Below are 21,306 nucleotides of genomic sequence, written 5' to 3'. Positions count from 1 at the left end.
ATACACCCCAGGCCACTTGCTGCCCAAGTAAGGTCTACCCAACTTCAAAGTCTTATTGAAGACACATCTCCTCCAAGAGGCCTTCCCTGACTGAACTCCCTTCGTTTTCTTCCACTCCGTTCCTCGACATCCTGACTTGCTCCCTTTGTCCATCCCCCACCTCAGCTTCACAGCACTTAGGTGCATATCTGTAATTTTATTTATTTATATTAATGTTCATCTCTCCCTCTAAACTGAAGCTCTCGGTGGGCAGGAAATATGTCTATTTACTGTTGTACTCTCCCAAGTGCTTAGTAAGTAAAGTGCTCTGCACAGAGTAAGTGTTCAGTAAATATGATTGACTGACTGTCTGACTGTCTAATGCCCTTCCACAGGTGCAGTGGGGGCAGAGAACACCTCTATATCTTGGGATCCCACCCTTAAAAGCAAGGACAGACCACAGGCTGATGTGATAAAAGGATTGGGGTAGGAACATAGCATGACTCAACCTATAGATGCTTAGTTTGGTCCTCAAGTCAAAGCTGAGGAAAAGTCTAATTACGATTAAAGTGAATTAAACAACCACTATGTGTCTGTCAGTCTTTCCCACTGAACTGGCAACTCCTTGAGAGCAGGGATCATATCTATCAAATCAACTGTTTTCTCCCATGCATTGTGTACAGTGTTCTGCATTTAGTAGAAGCTCAGAAAATCCATTGGTTGATTTTGGGATTTAGAGAATGAGATGGCTTTCAACCCGGTTTTTGTCAGGAGTGTGGGACAGTGCTCCATTAAGTCAGGCTATATCAATCAGGAAATAATGATAATACTACTACTACTAATAATAATAATGGTATTTGTAAAGTGCTTCTATGTGCCAGGCACTGGACTAAACATCGGGGTGGATACAAGCAAATTGATTAGACTGTAAGCCCGTCAAACGGCAGGGACTGTCTCTATCTGTTGCCGACTTGTTCATTCCAAGCGCTTAGTACAGTGCTCTGCACATAGTAAGCACTCAATAAATACTATTGAATGAAATTGATTTGGACACAGTCCCTGCTCCATGTGGGACTCACAGCCCAAATCCCCATTTTACAGATGAGGTAACTGAAGCACAGAGAAGTGAAGTGACTTGCCCAAGGTCATACAGCAGACAAGGGGCAGAGGTGATATTAGAACCCATGACCTGCCAACTCCCAGGCCTGTGCTAAGCCACGATGCTTCTCTACAGAGAAAGTAGAGCTCATTTGTCAGCGGTTTAATCCTTAAAATGATTAAATGATATATAAAATCTTATGTGCTTCTCAGTGAGGACACAGAGGAAAGAGTTCTGGAATTCATCACTCCACCCTTCAGGAGGTAAACTTGAACTTGTGAAAAAGTTATTTTTCCAACTGAAACTATATACACACCAGCTTTCTTCCTTTTTTTCCCTCCTCATAAATGGATGCTAAAGTCTTGCCCTGGCCAATACAACTGAGCTAACTACAATTCAGTGCATTTTTACTTTAATGAATATAGATTATTCCAAGGTGATGTCAAAAAAAGTCTTGTTTTCCTTCCATATAACTTCAAATGTGTTTAAGCTGGTAGAGGAGGTGCTTGCGTTAGAGGATAAAAACAGCTATAAGCTTTTGTTTCCTCAGTTTGGGTCCCCTAAGTGCTGTTACTAAGAGGACATCCTGCAGGGACTGATTCTTGAATCTGTACTCCTGTTCCCTTTGCTTCTTTATCTTGCTCATTTTGAACTCCAGTTTTCTGGCTTCTCCTTTCATCTGACTGCAATGAGCTGTATGGCTTGTTGCCCTCATTTGCTCATATTCTCAGCCCCTAACCACTGAGCACCAGGGACCTAAACACTACCCCCCACAAATTTGGTCAAAAAATGAACAGCCTTCTCTTAGGTAGAAGAAGAAATGTCTGACAACTGAGTACAAAACCTCATGCCTCTCCATTTCTGCTTGTGTAAGTGGCTAGAGCTCCCGAAATAGTTCTAGTGGAATAAGGTTTGGTTTTTTTTTGCACGCCATGCAAAAGTTCAGCCCAAAACCCATGCAGATTTTGGCCAAGCTCCAACCCATGCAAAATGGGAAAAACAAAACTTTCAGCATTGTTTGGGATCACAATGGATATATCTACTCATGTCCCTATCACAATAGAACAACACCATAGGCTTAATTTATTTCACGGCTGTTGCTCAGTTCTTAATCCAGATGTTTCTCTTCAACAGCAACTTTTCTTCCCTGATATCTCTCTGCAACATAACCTGTGTCTGTACCTTTGTTTCTAAGCACTTCAGTGAAAATCTACCTGTTCTGCCTCTAATGTCTCTGAATTGGCAGGTAAAAGTGTTCTTGCTTACTGCCTTATGAAGAAATAGAGGTTCCCGTGGACTAAAGCCAATGTTTCCAGCTCTCTGGATAGGCAAAAGGATGAAAAAGCTACCAAAGGAATCATGGAATGCTGTCTTTTTTACATTTTTATCTGTCTCCTTTCTTTTGGTCAACTTCCCCTCCAAAATCTATCTAATTTTTTAATGATACTTGTTAAGCACTTATTGTATGTGCTGAGCATTGTACTAAACACCAGGGTGGATACAAGATCACCAGGTTGGTTACAATCCCTGTCCCACATATGGTTTGTAGTCGAAATTGGAAGGAGGAGGATTTAATCCCAATGTTTCAGATGACATAACTGAGGCACAGAGAACTAAAGTTACTTTTCCAAGGTCACATGGCAGGCAAGTGTTGAAACCAGGGTGGAAACTCAAGTCCTCTGATTCCCAAGCCCGTGCTTCATGTATTAGGCCACATTGATTCCCTTGTGTCTTCTCTTGGGCTACCTTTCTGCTCAAATTTCAAATGAAAATAGACCTTCTCCATGTAATTATCTAGATTTCACCTTTTTTCTGTCCTAGTGTATTTTTTGTAAGGTGTTCACCAAAGATGTGTGATAGCTAACAACTGCAGCAGAAGCTTTTAGATCCTTTAGTGCTGTTGCTGGGTTAGGAATTTTTTAAGTAATTGCAAAACCACTAAACAATGGCAAGTTTGCAGGTTTCATTTGCTCCCTGAAATAATACCTCTAGGTGATCACTTAATTTCCATACAATCTTTACAAAAAATACATTGAAATTCTCAATGTTAGCCATACCTGTACCATTGATCATGTCACAGTAGCCTGGCCAGTAGGAGAGATTTCTAAAATATAAAAGGAAGTATCAGTTACCCATTGAACATTCTTGAATAATATTTTCCCTTTTCTTCTGCATTTCAAATGATTCACTCATCTTAGGAGTTGATAGAGGGAAAAGGCTGGGTAGCCTTATGACTTTATTGAAACATTTGGTTTTGCCTCTGCACATATATACAACATGCTTATACTCAAACATTGCTAGGGAATTAGGGAATGTTCATCTGATATTGTGACTTAGTTTGGGTAGAGCATGTTGGAAGAGACAACTGTGCACATGTGTGCAGAGTTAGGATGGATGAGTTCTACAGTGCAAGTTTTCCATATGACCCTGAAGTATACTCTTATCAATGAATTTATAATATTTACTGAGTGCTTAATAATTGCAGTGCATTGAACTAAGCACTTGGGAGATAACTGAATTCGGAGAAATGATTACTCCCACCAGGAGTTTACAATCCCTGTAGGTGGTAAATTCTTTGTGGGCGGGGATCAGTTTGCCAACTCAGTTGTACTTAAATTTCCCAAGCCCTTAGTACAGTACTCTGCACATGGTGAGTGCTCAAAGAGTACCACTGATTAATTGATCGAATGGATCTCTGATAGAACATGAACAGTGAGTTGGATATCGTAATTAACATCCTCAACTGGGGCCAGAGGATTGTTGAGAAGGAAACAATGTGTTTGAAGAATATGGTTGTATACTGCTCTCAGCTTGAGTCCAGAAGGCTTTGGTTGGTTCCTAGTTCTTAAATCAACCCCTGTCTTAGGCCCATAAAGGGAGGTGTAAAGCACTGAATTACTGCAGTGGAAAGTAATTGTAAGACTCCCTACCCTACCCCATGAAATATGGCCGTGTCTTGGGACTTCCAAATGCTCATACTATCTCGACCTCTATCTCTGGAGTCTCTACCTTACTGAGACTGGGAAGCAATTCCCTTCAAATTGTTGGGCCGAGCAAATTAGAACCAGCTCTTCTCTACAGCCTTAATTTTATTTGTAGGTGCTCTTTATAGACCTCCATAATCATCCCAAACCCTCTTGAATTTTCAGATATCTTCAAACTGCACAACTTTCTGGAGGAACAACTCCATTTTTTATCAACCACTAGAAAAGTGAAGATCCTCAGTGGGAAGGACATACCTTTTATCTTTGTAAGTGTCAATTATTGCAACTTTGCTGATATCATCTTTCCCAGTAAAGATTTTGTATTCCCCATCTGCTGTGTTGTTGTACTGTAAAAAAAAAAATTAACAAACAAGAGCATTTTTTGAGTGACTACTGTGTGCATAAAGCCCTGAAATATGGGTTTAAGAGAGTACAACAGAATTAGTCCCTCCCCTCAAGGAGATTACAATCCAATTGTGGTCTGTGGTTTTCTTTGAGAAAATAAGCAGAACTGTAGACATCTGGGCTTCAGGAACTCTTTAAAGGTAAGACGCAACCACAGCTTACAGTTTCTAGGAGCATTATGGTGCTATAGCCAAGGAAGAAGAGGTACGTGGTAAAGCGGAGGTTTCTAACCAATCTAATGGGTGATTATAATTGATCTCTTTGGAAAAAGACTTGGGTAGACCAATGTGTCCAATAAGTGATGTGGGTTGGAATCAAGGGAATTTGAGTAAAAGACTGATAGACATATGCAGCCTATTTAGCCCAATAGAGGAAAAGAGTAGATTATGATTTGTCAATTCTTAGAACAACTGAAACTTTTGGTTGGGCATAGCTTACAGGAAGTAGATGCAAAAGGGGATGTTGAAAAGTTTGAGGTTCAAACTAGAAGAGATAGGGCTTCAAGATAAGGCACCTAACCCCATGAAAGCATCCCCCCAAGGCAAATCTAACTCACATTCAATCCACAAACTCCATTCATGCACCAAACAAGGCAGAATACAAAAACTAGCTTGGTTTTATTTAAAGCCATTTTGAATAGAAGGTAAAAAAAGGGTTATGACCATAGGCAGGACCAAAGATGTGCATGTTTAGTGCTTGCTGAACTCTGATTAACTTCTCTGTGTGGGTGTGTCTCTGTCAAATGCAAAGTTGGCCTTGAACAAACATACGCTCTCTCTGCTGCCTGGAAAGTCCCCCTCTTAACTTTCACAAATAACTCATTTCAGAAGAAAATTAAACTGATGAGCATGTAATTGAATAAAACTCAGGAGAATAAGTAAGGTCAGTTGTTTTTTGAATTACAATTGTAAAATTATGGGATATAACTGGAATATTAAGCCACTTAAATGAGCTTTAAGAGGACGTAGAGTTTTCACAAAGAAAGGAACTCAGAGAAATAGAGATATCAGGGAATTGGAAATGCAGGGGGTTATACTGAGATTGAAAGAGTTGGGATAGACATGGAGCCGTGAAATTATATATAATCCCTGAAAACAAGAACCATGAATATTTGCAAGCATTTTCAGCGTTGACTTTTCCAACATGCCTACATTTACACCTTACTAAATCATGAAATGAACCAGTCAGGTCCTCTACTCAATTGTGATCATTTCTTGTGCCTTTATCACAATGGTATAAACTACACAAATGACCAATGGGTGAAATTAGAAAAAATAAGGCATGCTCATGAGGAAAAAAACCTAATTATTCAAACTAACACCCTTTTCCTCTTCACCAAAACCACAAACAGAACTAATGATACTCTCCAGAACATCTGCTACTTACCGGGTAGAACACTCCTACTGTGGTATCAACAGGGTAGGGAACCAATTGCAAGAATGGATCTGTATAGCCCCATAACAGTTCCTTCACAGTTCTGATTTGGAACAAGGAAGATTTTGACTTCTTGATGTATGAATTTAATAGCCTCTGGACAAAGGCATTTGGAAACAAAACAGGTACTGCCTGCAAAGGATTATTTCAAAACGTTAGGAATAACACTGATGGATGCCCCCCCCCATAGGTAGGGGAGAGGCACCAGAGAAGGGAGGTGTGAGTTAGGCAGGAGATGGGGGAAAGGGAAGCAGGAGAGCCTAGGATACAGAGCACGGGCCTGAGAACCTGAGAGGATCTGGGTTCTAAATCCGGCTTGGCCACTTGCCTGCTACGGGACCATGGGCACTTAACTTCTCTGTGCCTTAGTTTCTGCATTTGTAAAATGGGGGTTAAGTGTCATTTATCCCTCCTTGTTACACTATGAGCCCATTATGGGAGAGGGACGGACCTGATTAATTTGTATCTTCTCCAGCACGTAGTACAGTGCTTGGCACATAGCATGTGCTTAATTTACTGAAAGTTTTTTTTTTTTGGTTGTTCAGGCTAGTCTTTCTTTCAGGCATGTAATTCAATCCCAATCAGAGAAGAATGAACACAGTTCCAACCGTATAAAAATTGTTTATCAAAACATGCAGGCTATTGGGATGAATATTAAGTGCCTTGAGCTCTTAATTAATTGTCATCCACTAATTTTCATCTGATGAGCCTTTCCTTCGGAAGTCAAATTTAAATAATTCCATAGCCTTTTCTACTTACCACGACAGCAAGATTGACCACTGTGCAAGTGTCATATTCGGAACCAACTGACATGGAAGGTTCAAAGATAGCTGCATTAGGCTGCATGAAAGATATCGTGTTGTCAGAATTCTTAGTAATATTTTCCTTGGGTAGAAATCGGACTCTGAAATTGGAAAAGATATAAAATATTTTGGTAACATACCTTTAGGAGAAAAGATCCAAAAAGGATGGGGAAAGGCAGAGTAGGAAATGAAACAGAAGAGTATTTCACATCCATATATTTCTAAGCATCTCTAGATACCTGATTTGTAGTTAAATGAAATACACAGAAATACAGGGAATTAACACATCCATATGTTTTGGATATGTTTCAGCCACATAGCATGGCTCAGTGGAAAGAGCACGGGCTTTGGAGTCAGAGGTCATGAGTTTGAATCCCAGCTCCGCCACTTGTCAGCTGTGTGACTTTGGGCAAGTCACTTAACTTCTCTGTGCCTCAGTTACCTCATCTGTAAAATGGGGATTAAGACTGTGAGCCCCATGTGGGACAACCTGATTCCCTTGTGAAGCAGCGTGGCTCAGTGGAAAGAGCCCAGGCTTGGGAGTCAGAGGTCAGGGGTTCGAATCCCGGCTCTACCCCTTGTCAGCTGTGTGACTGTAGGCAAGTCACTTCACTTCTCTGTGCCTCAGTTCCTTCATCTGTAAAAAATGGGGATTAAATGTGAGCCTCAGGTGGGACAACCTGATTCCCCTGTGTCTACCCCAGCGCTTAGAACGGTGCTCTGCACATAGTAAGCGCTTAATAAATACCAACACTACCCCAGCGCTTAGAACAGTGCTCGGCATATAGTAAGCGCTTAACAAATACCAACATTATTATTACATTATTATGTTTTATGGCTTTACAAAATGGCATGAATATGAAAATTAAAAAGATGTCAATGCACCATAAATACGTTCCATGATTTCCTTTATTCTAAATAGTTATGACAATCAAGATTTAATATGCTCTATTATGATTGGTTGTCAAATACTAAGGCAGAGGAAAATATACAAATCAGGAATCATTTCTCCTGTGTTATCCTCTGCTGGCTGAGCCGTCTTCCAAATAAAGAGCACACTTTGGTATTTTTTTTTCTGTACAGATAAAATATGTTTGGAGAAGCAAAGAAATACCCCGAGTCAAAATACATAGAGATAAGTGCCAAAAATAGATCACTAAATAGCAATTTTTAGCTGGTAGGTAAAGGATAGAGAAGACATGGTACTTACTACTTAACTTTGTCATACACAATCTGATAGTAGGTAGGTATTTGTCATTTTTGTGTTTTGTTTTGCTTTTATGCTGTTTGTAAAGTGCTTACAATATGCCAGGCACTATGCTAAGGGCTGGGGAGGATGCAAGATATTGAGACTGGACAATGGCCATGTTCTATATGAGGCTCACAGTCTTAATCTCCATTTTACGGATAAGGTAACTGAGATACAGAGAAACTTTGACTTTCCCAAGGTCACATAGCAGTCAAGTGGTGGTGCCTGAAAAGAACCCAGGTCTTCCGATCCTAGGCCTGTGCTCTTCCCACTAGACTATGCTGCTTCTCAATCCTTGTTATGCACAGTGCAATAAACAAATGATATTGTTGAACAGTGCTATCAAACATTTGCTTTTAAGGGAAAATAGATTACTTGCTATTTATCTTCCTAAATTTAAAGGAATGCTTCTCATAGTTTCTTCGATTTAGAACATGGCAGGTATAAAAATAACTACAATTTGAAGAAATAAGGATTAAAAATAAGTGTTTTTTATTCCTTTCCGAAAGTAATTTTTTTAGAGCCTATAGATGCTTTGCATACAGTAAATGCTCAATAAATACTACTGATTGATTGATGGATTGATTGTCAACATGATCCTCTGTGGCTTACTGGAAAGAGAATGGGCTTGGTTGTCAGAGGTTGTGGGTTCTAATTCTGACTCCACCATTTCTCAGCTGTGTGACTTTAGCCAAGTCACTTAACTTCTCTGTACCTCAGTTACCTCATCTGTAAAATGGGGATTAAGACTGTGAGCCCCACGTGGGACAACCTGATGACCTTGTATCTACCCCAGCACTTAGAACAGTGCTTGGCATGTAGTAAGCCCTTAACAAATACCATCACTATTACTATTATTACTTGGAGAAATGGCATTTTGAAAGCACAGTGTCAATATTTATCATAAAGTGCAATTGGAAATAGAGAAGAAATTATGTCAGTAAGACTGGTGCCAGGACTGTGAAATAATCTCCTAAAACACTGGTGCAAAAAAACAACCTTGATTTACAGCAGTATGCAAATTCACTGGAGTAACATGTAATTGCACAGTCTAGCCAAAAGATGGCAGCCACTAAAAAGAAATGTAGTGTTTTGATTTCATTTCGAAACATTATTTATTTTAATACATAGTTTAGGCTGGATCTTCCCGTTCTCTTTCTACTTCGACTGTGAGCCTCATGCTAGGGCAGGAACTGTGTGCGTCCTGGTAAACTTGCATCTATCCTAGCTCTTAGAGCAGTACTTGACATATAGTCAGCACCTAATATCTTAATTAATCTAAACTTTTCTTTCTTTTTGGCTAAGGACGTGGACGGGGATAATGATAAGGTTTGGGATATTCGTGGTTTTGTACCTGTCTTTAGACTGGGCCTCCCTTTAGGTCTACCAAGCTGAAGGGGATTTAGCTTTCATAAGGAAGAATTTATTGAATGACAAGTTTCTTCAACGTTGGGAGGCTGGTTGTGAGATTTTTTTTCCTCTGTATAGAAAGTAGAAAGTCTCACTTGGTCAGATGATGTGGTCGTATATGGTTGTGTATGTGTATGTGCTTTTATTGAGGGCAAGAGGTGAGACAGTATTTTTTCTCAGGAATCCTCCTCCCTCATAGATAGGGATATGGAGGAAACACCTCCTGACCCAGGTTCAGGAAAGCCCAGGGAAGGAGTCAGAGGCTACTTGACTAGCTGTAAACTGGCGATCTGGATGTCAAGGAAACCAGGACTCTAAACCACCAGCTTTCTGAAACCCTAATGAAGTTCTTCCCTATGGAGCTCTGGAAGGAAAAATAGGCTAACGAGAGCCCATTCCATTAAGGGAATGAACTGAATGATGAGGAATGGTTAAAGGAGCTAAAACTGTACTAATAATAATGTTGGTATTTGTTAAGCGCTTACTATGTGCAGAGCACTGTTCTAAGTGCTGGGGTAAACACAGGGGAATCAGGTTGTCCCACGTGGGGCTCACAGTCTTAATCCCCATTTTACAGATGAGGGAACTGAGGCACAGAGAAGTTAAGTGACTTGCCCACAGTCACACAGCTGACAAGTGGCAGAGCTGGGATTCGAACTCATGAGCCCTGACTCCAAAGCCCGTGCTCTTACCACTGCGCCACGCTGCTTACTACTTGTCTAGGTGCAAGGCAGCTGAGGATTTGATAAGAGAGTGGAGTATTCTGTAAGTATCCAGTGGGGAAAAGAGTCATTTAGCATATAATGTGGTGTGACTTTGTGGACTTGCCGGGATAAGGTACTCAGAAGCATCCCACTGTTGAAGTCTCACTATTAAAGTGACTTTCAGGTCATTTCCCTCTCTGTGTCTCTGATTTCTCACTGAACTATGGTGAGACTAATGGCAGGTAAGAAAGCTGCTGTGTGAATCATGTATTTCATTTTTTTCAGGTGAATTAGATGATTAATAGAGGAGTGGGAAAATAAAGCTCTAACATTTTTATACTAAATGAGATTAGAAGACATTTATATGGTATGCGGAAGGATGTAAATTCATTCATTCATTCAATCAATCGTATTTATTGAGCACTTACTATGAGCAGAGCACTGTAGTAAGTACTTGGAATTTATAATTCGGCAACAGATAGAGAAAATCCCTGCCCAACTCAGGCTCACAGTCTAAATGATAAATGATTCCTAGCATGCTTTTGGAAAAGCTCTTTCACAGAATAGTACACTCAACTTATGAGTTCTAACTCGATCTTAGCATTAAACTACACTTGTTTTAGTGTCTGTCTACACAGCCCAGTCAGCTTAAATTCAACTAAAGTAACATATACCAACTGCCCTCCCCTTCCCCGAGTAAGTCTTTGCATGCTCTAAGCTAATGAGGGCAGACATGAAGAGGGCAATATATTTAAAGGACCAACTCAATATTGCTCTAGATTGTGACCATCCAGTGTCCAGTTAATCCCACAGCCATAACGATGATTTGGTTGAGGTGAACTGTTAGAAGGTGGTGAAATGGAAGACTAAGAAAACACAAAGTCCAAAATTGGTGATATGGACTATTTTTTCTTGAGGAAAGAACAAGGTTCAAAATGGTCCCTAGAAGATATTTTAGCAGGTGGAAAGAAAGAGGCATGAAGGAATAGTGGATTTTTTTTTGAAAGCAGATATTTGAGAGCTTTGGATAGCTTATACTCTGATATCATCCAAATATATTTTTTTCCCAGTTGAAATTGAGAAAAGAAGTGCATACTATAGTGCTCTTCACACAGTGAGCTCTCAACAAATATGACTGAATGAATGAGTGATTTTCATTCACTGAGTTCAAAATATTTTACAAATATTCAACCTCTAATTCTCTGTTTGCCCATGAGAAGGAGCTATTATCCTCTTTTGCCAAATGTACAAGATGTTTTGAAACAATACTATATCGACTTTAGCAGTGGCAGAGATAGCATCTACCATTGAGAGGAAGGTTAGCCCAGGAAGCATGAATGTAATTGACAGGTTTCACCTACCTGTATGTGTAAGGGCCTTTTTGTTTAACCACTATTTTTGAATTATTAACCCTCACTTCGTCTGGATTTTGCACATCAAAGATCCAGAATTGTCGGTACACATCGGTGCCTGTCTTCTCCCAGCTTTTATAAGCCACTGTACCTTCTTCAATGATTCCTTGCTGTGGAAAACAAAACAAGTCTCAGGTTATTTCACAACGGAAAATGCTGATCGGACAACTGGGAGTTCATAACCTTTAGTAACCCAAGAAAAAGTTAGTTGCGTGGAACTCTCTTCAACCTTGCTCCTCGCTTGCAACAGTAATTGCTTTGAATTATTGTAATAACCTTTTGGAGTCAGGCTTTTGCAAAGAGAATCCTACACAGAATATTTCAGGCAAGGCCTCTGTTGATTTTATGGAAAATCATTGGCAAAGCCCAGGAGGGGTTCTGTGGAAACCCAGTTACAACAGCAGACAGCCCATCTAGTTCATTTAATTATAAGGATTGTGTAACCCTCCTAAAGTTTCCAAGTTCTCCGCTGCCCCTAACTTAGTTGGATTCCAGAAGCATATTGAATAAAGAACAAATAGAAGAACCTAAGAAGAGTTGGAGAGATCTTGAACATTTCGTTCACCTCCTTGCTTTACTGAATCAATAGTTGGCCACATTGGTTATTTTGATAGAATAATAATAATAATTGTGGTATTTCTTAAGTGTTCTCTCTATGTCAAGCACTATACTCAGCTCCGAGTAGATACAGAATTCATTCGGTCGTATTCATTGAGTACTTATTGTGTGCAGAGCACTGTACTAAGTGCTTGAAAATAAAGGTCCCACATGGGGCTCACAGTCTCAGTAGGAGAGGACAAGACTTGCATTTACTGTGCAGATGAGGGAACTGAGGCACAGAGAAGTCAAGTGACTTGCTTATTGGTCACACAACAGTAAGTGGCAGAGCCAGGATTAGAACCCAAGTTATCTGACTTTCAGGCCTGTGCTCTTTCTGCTAGCCAAATTGCTTCCCTAGAAAATAGAATATCAGGAATGATTGTTTCAGGCCCTGGGGGACAAACTATCCTTTGTTCCATTTCTCTTAGATTTCCCTGTTTTCTTTCTTTACTTCATTAATGGATTCTTTGGGAATTTTTTTTGACATGGAAAACACCTAAAATGACTTATACTTTCCAATGATACAATCTCTATGACTCATCTTCAAAGGAATCACTTTCTCTGCAACTTTCCAGGTTGACAGGGAAACCCTGATAATTCTACATTCCTCAGGAGTGGAATTCTGAGTGGGTCACAGCAGCCCGATGGTTTTCCATACTGTTGACTGGAGAGGAAGACTGGGAAAAGAGGGCTTAATTGGGAAAGGCCTCTTGGAGGAGATGTGACCTTAAGGAGTTCTCCTCAGACCTTCATTTTATATAATCCCAGAAGGGTTTGGATGTCTGCACCCTTCGATTGGTTTATACAGGAGAAAAATCAACTTTCACCACAAGGAACCTGAGCCTCTTCAGAGCCCTTTCATAGAGCTCTGAGCTCATAGCAAAGACCTTTTCCCTCCTTGCCACCTGGCCACTTTTTGGACTGGAAATATTAATCATATTCATCATTCACCAGGAGAATAAGTGCCCTCCCTCTATCTCCACCACGATACAGACTATGTTGGGTACAACAGATAGCTCAGAAATCTTGCCCTTAAGTTACACAATGAGGGAAGCAGTGTGGTTTTATGGAAAGAACACAGGCCTCCAAGTCAAAGAACTGCGTTCCAATTCCCATTCTGCCTTGCCTGTATGTGTGACCTTGGACAGGTTATTTAACTTGTCCGTGCCTCCATTTCCTCATCTCTAAAATGGGAATTAGATACCTTTTTTCTCCTCCCATGTGAGGCAGGGATGGAGACCAATCTGATCATTTTGTAACTACTCCAACACTATGTATTGATTATACAACTGTACACCTGGACCAAAAACACTAATTAGGATGCTCTCATTTCCCAAACCTCTTTCTTTTTTCCTTGGAGCACAGCAATTTCTTTTGTAGTACCCTTAAAATGTAAGTAGGGATACATATTGTTGGGGGCTAACTGAGGTCCAGAGAGGCTAAGTAATTTAGAAGGTAACACAGCAATCCTTTCAAGAGCCACGTCTGGAACCTTGAAGTCAGGAGAACCTCAAGTCTCCTGAAATCTATTCTTATGCTCCTTCTGCCTACAGTGTCAGATTTAAACACTCTGAACACTCTAATTTCTAATTCTTCCAGTAGGTAAAGAAAGGGCTTTGACTGTGCCCCCCACCACCAACCCCACCACCTACCAGATTCTCTGAGTGGCAGACTAAAACATCTATTTTGACTTTGAACAGAAAATCATTTTTTGATTGGGCCCGTCAGCTACGGACATTGAGTTTTGGTTACAGGCTTCAGTATGAACTTTCTCATATGTCAAATTCATGTTCGTCTGCAGGGAATAATCTGTCCCCACATCAGTATCTCTGAAGGGTTCAGCCACTGGTAAAATTCCAAGCTGCTTTCAGCCATTTGCACACCCCTGCACATGGACAGAATCAGTGACCATGCAAAAATTAACTCAGCTGGGACGTAATACTAAAGCATCATGTATTTGTTTCAGGGTTCAGATGAACCCTGCATAAGACACACCCACTTTCAAGAAAATAACAAAGAGAACGTAGTGTATTAGCCCCTATGTAAATTGTGCACCTTTATTTTTAAAGATCCTGAATGACTTTTAGCTGAAAGAATGAATCGATTAAGAATTTCAATGTGAAAATGGAAATATATACAATCTTCCAGACTAGGCGGGGAGGAGGGTCTGGGATAATTGCTCAGAGTTCTGCATGAGAGACAGCACCTTTTATCTGGCTCTTGCCACCATCTGTTTGCCTTTGCCACATGATCTCAATGTCCTCTAAGCCCCAGAAAGGTTGAGTGCTTCCCAGTCTCTGTTCCATCTCATACTATCATGACAGTTCCTGCAGTGAATGCCTCAACAGGGTCCGTGTTCTATCCATGTCCATGTTGGGAACAGATCATCCATATCTGATGCTTAATAATAGCTCATGGGTGGATATCTTTTAAATGATGCTGATTTTTAAAGCGGGCACCAAATTTATAATATCCATGTTGATCAAGGAAACACTCTTTCATGTGCAAAAGAACCTTGTCGGAGACCATTTTGATAAAATTTAAAATCACTTTTCCAAATCCAGTTTCTGAAGCTTCATATGAAGCAGCATGGCCTTGTAGATAAAGCCTGGGCCTGAGAATCAGAAGGACCTGGGTTCTAATTGCTGGTCTACGACTGGTCTGCAGTGTGACCTTGGGCAAGTCACTTCACTTGTCAGGGCTTCAGTTACCTCATCTGTAAAATGGGGATTAAGACTGTGAGCCCCTTGCAGGGCAGGGACTGTGTCCAACCTGACAACCTTGTATCCACCCCAGAGCTAAGTACAGTGCCTGGAACAAGCTCTTAACAAATACCACAATTATTACTAGTAGTAGTAACATTAGTATCACAGGGCCATAGAGCTGAAGAGTTTCTGAAATACCTTCCTCCTTCCTACCAAACTACTTCCAGACAGATGTGAATTTCTCATAAATTCCAAGATCTCCAGGATAAAAGTATCCCACATTCCAAGAGTATCACCACCCAGAGTGTGAGAACATTCATCCTTTCATCTTCTATAAATCAATTCAATCAAAGTTTACCTTGTTCCTTTTCATGTAGGCCTCTACTTGCTGGAGATCAGCTATTTACCATTTTCTGATTAACAACATTTTGAACCTTAGAAATCTGGGATCTCCCAGAAATTTTCCATTCTCCAAGTTTACCTTTCCTCTGAGTTCCAGTATCTCAAATTTCTACCACATTTGTGACCTTTTTAAATTTTTCTTAGGGGAAACAGTTTAGCTCACTGGAAAGAGTATAGACCTGAGAAACACAAGACCAAGGGTTTTAATGATATTTTGTTTGTTAAGCGCTTACTCTGAACTCTGTCAATTACCTGCTGGGAGAGGTAGGACCAAGCTATTTGACCTCTCTATTGATCAGTTTCCTCATCTATAAAACGGGGATGAATTAATCTCTCTCTCTATTCTTTTAAATTGTGAGCAACATGTGGGGCAGTGATTGGTTCTGATCTACATATATGCCAATACTTAACACTGTGATTAGTACATACTACATATTTATTATCATTATTTTAATGATTAACAATCATAAATGATAATACTTAATCCTCCTTCAATTAACAGTATTAATTGAGTGCATTTTGTGTGCCAACACTGCACTAGGTAGATGGGAAAGGACAACAGTGATAGTAGAACTCAAGGAATTTACAATTTAATGGGGCAAAGAGACACTAAAATACATGCAGGGCAAGAAGTAATGAAAGATATGTTCACACTAGTATCCGTGTGCTTAGGTGACCCTGAAGTATTGAAATGGTAGTTGGGGAACAAAGAGTGGAGAGATGAGAGATTAATCAGGCCTCCTGGAGAAGAAGGAAGACTTTATGGGATTTAGGGACAGAATATGGGAGTTTCAAAAAAGGAAGCAATCAAGGATAAAGCCACAGTTATAAGCTTGAAAAATGGGCAGGGTGGTGGCATTATCAACTGGTCCAGGAAAGTTAGGTGGAGGAGAGTATTTGGGAGGGAAAGTGAGGAGTTCAGCTTTGGGCATATAAAGTTTGAGCCATCAGGAGGATATCTTTGCATAAATATCCTGTAGGCAGAATGAATTACAAGTTCTCAAAGAAGACGAGGAAAAGCACCCAGTACTATTGAAAAACAGCTGTCTATTCTTGAATATACCTGCACTCTCTCTTCGGCCTCCTCTAAGTGATTTATTTATTCAAGGTTTGCCTTGTTATTTTAGATGGTTATTTCACCTCTTGAAACTGTACATATTTTCCCTATATTTTTTCTTGTGGAAAACTACATTTTTTTTTCCAAAACTATGTCTTGGCTATATTACCTCCTTAACCCACTACTCAATTTCGAACTTTCTAGTTAGTTGGTGGGAAAATAATGGGGGTCTAACTGTTTTGAGGCCTGAGTTGTCATGGAATTATGAGAAATTAGACACAGAACTGGTGCTTTTAGAACCTGATAGTATCGGCAAGTTAGCATCTATCAATGAAAAGAGCTCCTTTTGAAGAAGTTTCTGCGACAAATTGTAAATCTGAGGTGCCACGTTTGGTTTAAACCATAGGAGGCTGTTATGGGTCCCAGAGTCCTATGATTTTCTGGCTTCGGCCCCAGCATACCCTGAGCTGATTCTTTTGTCCTGACCTGATGTAAACTGAATGTTCCCTTCTATCAAAGAGATTAGCATGTGGAGCCAGAATGTAAGGCTTGCATCAAATCAAGATTTAAAGCATCAATTACTGTCCCAATAATGTCTTCCTCTAACTCCCATGAAAAGACAGTTTCATGGGTGCCTGGAATATGACATCTTACAATATCCATGCAAAGCAAAATGAGCCAAAAGGCAAATCACTCGTGGACCAGAATAAATCCTTGCAAAATTTTGGTTTTCTTTTTGGAAGATTTCCAAATATAATAAAATGGATTGAAAAGAAATACTGTTGGTTGTATTAAATACAAAGTTCACCCAACTGTAAATGTCAAATGAATAAATTATTCAAGGCAGACATCCTTGATTTACTTCTCCCCAGTATAAGATGAAGACAATTAAATCATTCTGATTTATTGCTCCTATCCAGTCTTCACAACACAATCCTCAAATTGTCAGTGAACAATTTAAAAGAATATGGTTATGTTAGGAAGCAGGAACTTTCTAATTGTGCCCAATTTTGCCTGATATGATTTGCTAAGTTAAATCAACTTTGATGTAAAGCTGAAATCAGAGTCTTTGGGGTGATAAGAGCCTGGTTAAGTTATATCTACTCCAAAACTTAGAACAAGACTTGGCACACAGTAAGCACTTCACAAGCATAATTATTATAATTAACAATTTCAACAACACTGGCAATAACAATAATAATAATTAAGCACTTACTATGTGACAATTACTGTACAAACTGCTGGGGGAGATATAAAAATAATCAGGTCAGACACAATTCCAGTCCTACATGGAACGGACAGTGTAAATAAGAGGGAGAACAGGTATTTAGTCCCCATTTTACAGATGGGGAAATGGAGGACCAGAAAAGTGAAGTGACTTGCCTAAAGTCATTCTCCAGGCAAGTAACAGAGCTAGGATTTAAACCCAGGTCCTCTGACTTCCTGTGTTTTTATCTGGGAATACTGTGGATGAAGCCCTAATTTTCCACCCCTATAGGATACTAAAACTACTTGGTTTTAAAAAAAAAAAAAAGCCCAAAACTCAATTTACCCAGATTACCACTTACCTGCCTGGAGTACAGATTACAAAGCAGATGTTTAAATTACAAATAATAGTAATAATAACAATAATGGCATTTGTTAAGCACTTACTATGTGCAAAACACTGTTCTAAGCGCTGGGGAGGATACAAGATGATCAGGTTGTCCCACGTGGGGTTCACAGTCTTAACGCCCATTTTACAAATGAGGCAACTGAGGCACAGAGAAGTTTGTGACTTGCCCAAAGTCACAGAGCAGACAAGTGGCAGAACTGGGATTAGAACCCATGAACTCTGACTTCTAAGGCGGGGCTCTTTCCACTGAGCCACCCTGCTTCTCTATGAAGAACTTGCTTTATAATTTGATCTTCAGTGCTCCTGAAAATATAGTTTCCCACTATAAAAACACCCCAAATACAACCAAAATTGATTACAAATTAGTAAGCACCTTCCATATGCAATCCTAAACCACCACAATAACCCCAAATCTCCAGACGATCCCACATGACTACAAAGAATCACAATGTACTGTATCTATCTCAGCTTTTAGTACAGTGCTTGGCATGCATGATATGATAAACAAGATGATAAACAAGATAACAAATGATAAACAAGAGCAGGGATTTAGAACTGCTGATGTGAATATTTTTTAAAAAATGTGATTAAGTAATTGCAAAGAATCCAAAAGAAATATTTTCAGAATAATGAGTTAATGCAAAGACTTCATATGCTAATAATTAAAAATTAGTAGTCCACAATTTGAATCATTCCATGAGAAATTTACAAGTGAGTCATTGCAATATGAGGAGCTGAAGCTCAGGGGGTGTTTTGAGACTGTTGGACCCTCACAACCCCTGGGAGTTGAAGGGGGGTCAGAGAAAATATTCACACAACATGTTCCTCATTCACCCCCTCACACCTCCTATACCCAACTTCATTTTCACCCTAATCTCTGCAATTCCAAAGGCAGGTCTGCCCCACAAGAGCCCTCAGATAAAGACATAACTTCTTCAACTACTGGATTTTTTTCAGAAACTCAGAGGCCAGGGCACACTACTGCTGTCAGTTCAATCAATAGCATTTATTGAGTGCTTACTTGTTAGACACATTCCCTGCTGTTTCTACATCCCTGAGTCAATATAGGTTCTGGGGATGTGCCTGACCTATCAGAAGCAGAAAAGACATGCATTTATTTTTGTGCAAGCTTCTTGAGGGTAGGGAGCATGTCTCCTTACTCTCCCAAGGATTTAAAACAATGCTCTGCACATAGTAATTTTGCAGTAAATACCACTGAATGATTGACTGATGGACTGGGAAACAACTTTATGTATATAAGGCTAAGTTTCAGAGTTCTTCCACCTTTTTGTTTCATGGACTCTGCCCCTTTAACAGAAAGCTGGAGCAGAAAATGTAATGTACACTTCACAGGTATGTCAAGAGGCCAGGATCTTTTCCTTCCAATTTCAGTCCCATTCTTCCTAAGAGCTGATGAATGGTAGTGACTTCTTGTCATGAATAATTTGATCTAATGACCTTCCAAAAAGAAGCAGTTCACTCCAACATCTGTAGCCTCTCCAGTTTACAAATATAAATAGGCCACACTTCAGATGCACTAATGCCAGGCACTACAGCAATGTAGTGGAAATAGGAGTGGAGGGGGGCGGAGGATGGGGATGGGCACTGAATCTCCTGACAGGACTGGTCATGGTTGCCCATTCCAGAGGAGATGACAGCTCTTCACCTCTTCCCTCTCTTCAAGAGGTCACCTCTCCCTGAGATAAGGGTTAGGAAAATGTTGCTTCAATCACATGGGGAAATTGAAGACAGCTTCAGTTATTCAAGAGGCCCAACCACCGAGAGTTTCATCACTACGGTGATTTCCTACACAGCTCCACTGTCACTAAGGTGCCCGGAGGGCAAAGAAGTGGGGTTGGTCATGAGAAAACACAGGGCATACCCGTTTTCCAGAAATTTTCTGTTCCAATCCTTTGGAGGCAAAACTAAATGGAAAAATCAGATATTCAGTATCTAACTCAATTCATTAATTAAGACTTGGCAGAATTATACACAATACCAGATGTATAATATAAGTGTATTTCTAAGGAAGAATGATCCTTTGTTTTAACATAACGAAATTAGTACAACATCAAGAGAAGTATGTGTGCATGAACTGGTAAGGACAATCCACTACTGTGGATACCTACTGTTGCTGTGGATGAAGATAATAAGCAAAGGGGAAGGGTGCCGTGATAAAAATAATTAGGCTTAAATTAGTGCAGACATTTAATACATCCAGAATATTAAATCTAGTGACATAGTTCACCAGGAAATGTATTCTCTGGGCCCTATTTGATGTTCTTTGCTCCCTGTACTAAGAAATAATCCAGTACTTGAATAATCACAGCTGCCTGAATTACTTATGTACAAGTCTTATATGCTCTATTACTTCCTCCTAGCTGTAATCTGTTCATGCATCTGTCTCTCATGCAAGGATTTAAACTCCTTAAGAGCAGGTATCAAGTAGCCTAATTCTATTGTTCCCTCCCAGACACTTGATACAGTGCTCTGCACAGAGTAAAGTCTCAATAAATGCTACTGATTGTGAGTCAACTGCTTTAGCTTCCATTTTTCACCACAAGGCTTCTCTGAGGAAAACCTTAAACAGCGCTTGGATTTTCAACCTTACTACAGACTGATTAAATCACTTATCTACATGCTATTTGATCAGACGTCACTTTCAATTTAACATGTAGAAGCACTTTCACTTATTGTAAAAAAGGTCAAGAAGTAAAATGATGACAGGGAATCAATTTAAGGATGCTCTGGATTGACTAGGATACATGTTCAATTTCTCTCAGTGCTATCCCTCCAGGATAGAAGAATTGCGATTTTTTTGATTTGGCAGAGATAGGGAAAAAGACAGTGAAGTTATACCTTTTTAATTGTTTTCTGAATGATCATGTCTCCAACAGGCATAAGAACGCCTCCCAGTATGGCAAGCACTGCCCCAACCACGGCACCGGTGATAAGCCCACAGTTTCTGTTACAACCCATTTTCTCTAGCAGGGCACGACAGAAGAGTCAATTCCTCCTTTCTTCTACCACCACGTTGTTTATAGCTCAGGTCCTGCTCCTGAAAGCAGAGACAGATAGCGAAAGAAGAATGCTAATTCATTAGCTCAAAGATACCAAAGTCCAAAACCTAGGCAATGAAAAAGATTCAAAAGATAATTCCACTGAGTACAAATCAACAGATGGTTGGTTGACTGATTTTAATAATGCATTTTAGGAAAATAAATATTCAGGAATTTTCCCACTTCCGTTTTAACCTCCAGTTGGATGGACAAAATTGTCTAGTGCATTTTCACTGCTTATTGGGAGTTTTCCTTGAGAGTTGTTTCTCTGTATATTAATCCATTTACTTGATTGAAGAACTTGTTTTTGTGTCACTGACCTCGACCTGCCACCTCTCCTCTAAAATACCTACTCCCTCACTAAAGCATCCATTTAATAACTGTGGTAT

General features: G+C 39.9%; 1 protein-coding gene across 3 annotated transcripts in view; it reads right to left on the bottom strand.

The window, feature by feature from the left end:
- The window catches only part of CD36 (CD36 molecule), a 44,781-nt gene that overhangs the window by 11,431 nt on the left and 12,044 nt on the right, over positions 1-21,306 (bottom strand). For all 3 annotated transcript variants that reach the window (XM_029078062.2, XM_007670956.4, XM_029078061.1), the window contains 6 exons: positions 20,718-20,916; positions 11,429-11,589; positions 6,661-6,805; positions 5,854-6,033; positions 4,318-4,409; positions 3,136-3,182 (listed from right to left, as the gene is read on the bottom strand). In XM_029078062.2, coding sequence (XP_028933895.1) covers positions 3,136-3,182; positions 4,318-4,409; positions 5,854-6,033; positions 6,661-6,805; positions 11,429-11,589; positions 20,718-20,837 — 745 coding nt within the window. In that variant the 5' untranslated portion in view covers positions 20,838-20,916. The remainder of the gene's footprint in view (positions 1-3,135; positions 3,183-4,317; positions 4,410-5,853; positions 6,034-6,660; positions 6,806-11,428; positions 11,590-20,717; positions 20,917-21,306) is intronic.

Source organism: Ornithorhynchus anatinus, chromosome 13 (genome assembly GCF_004115215.2).
Source record: "Ornithorhynchus anatinus isolate Pmale09 chromosome 13, mOrnAna1.pri.v4, whole genome shotgun sequence".
In the NCBI taxonomy this organism is placed as follows: domain Eukaryota; kingdom Metazoa; phylum Chordata; class Mammalia; order Monotremata; family Ornithorhynchidae; genus Ornithorhynchus; species Ornithorhynchus anatinus.
The sequence above is the reverse complement of the archived record's forward strand: the minus strand, read 5'-3'. Positions and strand labels throughout refer to the sequence as shown.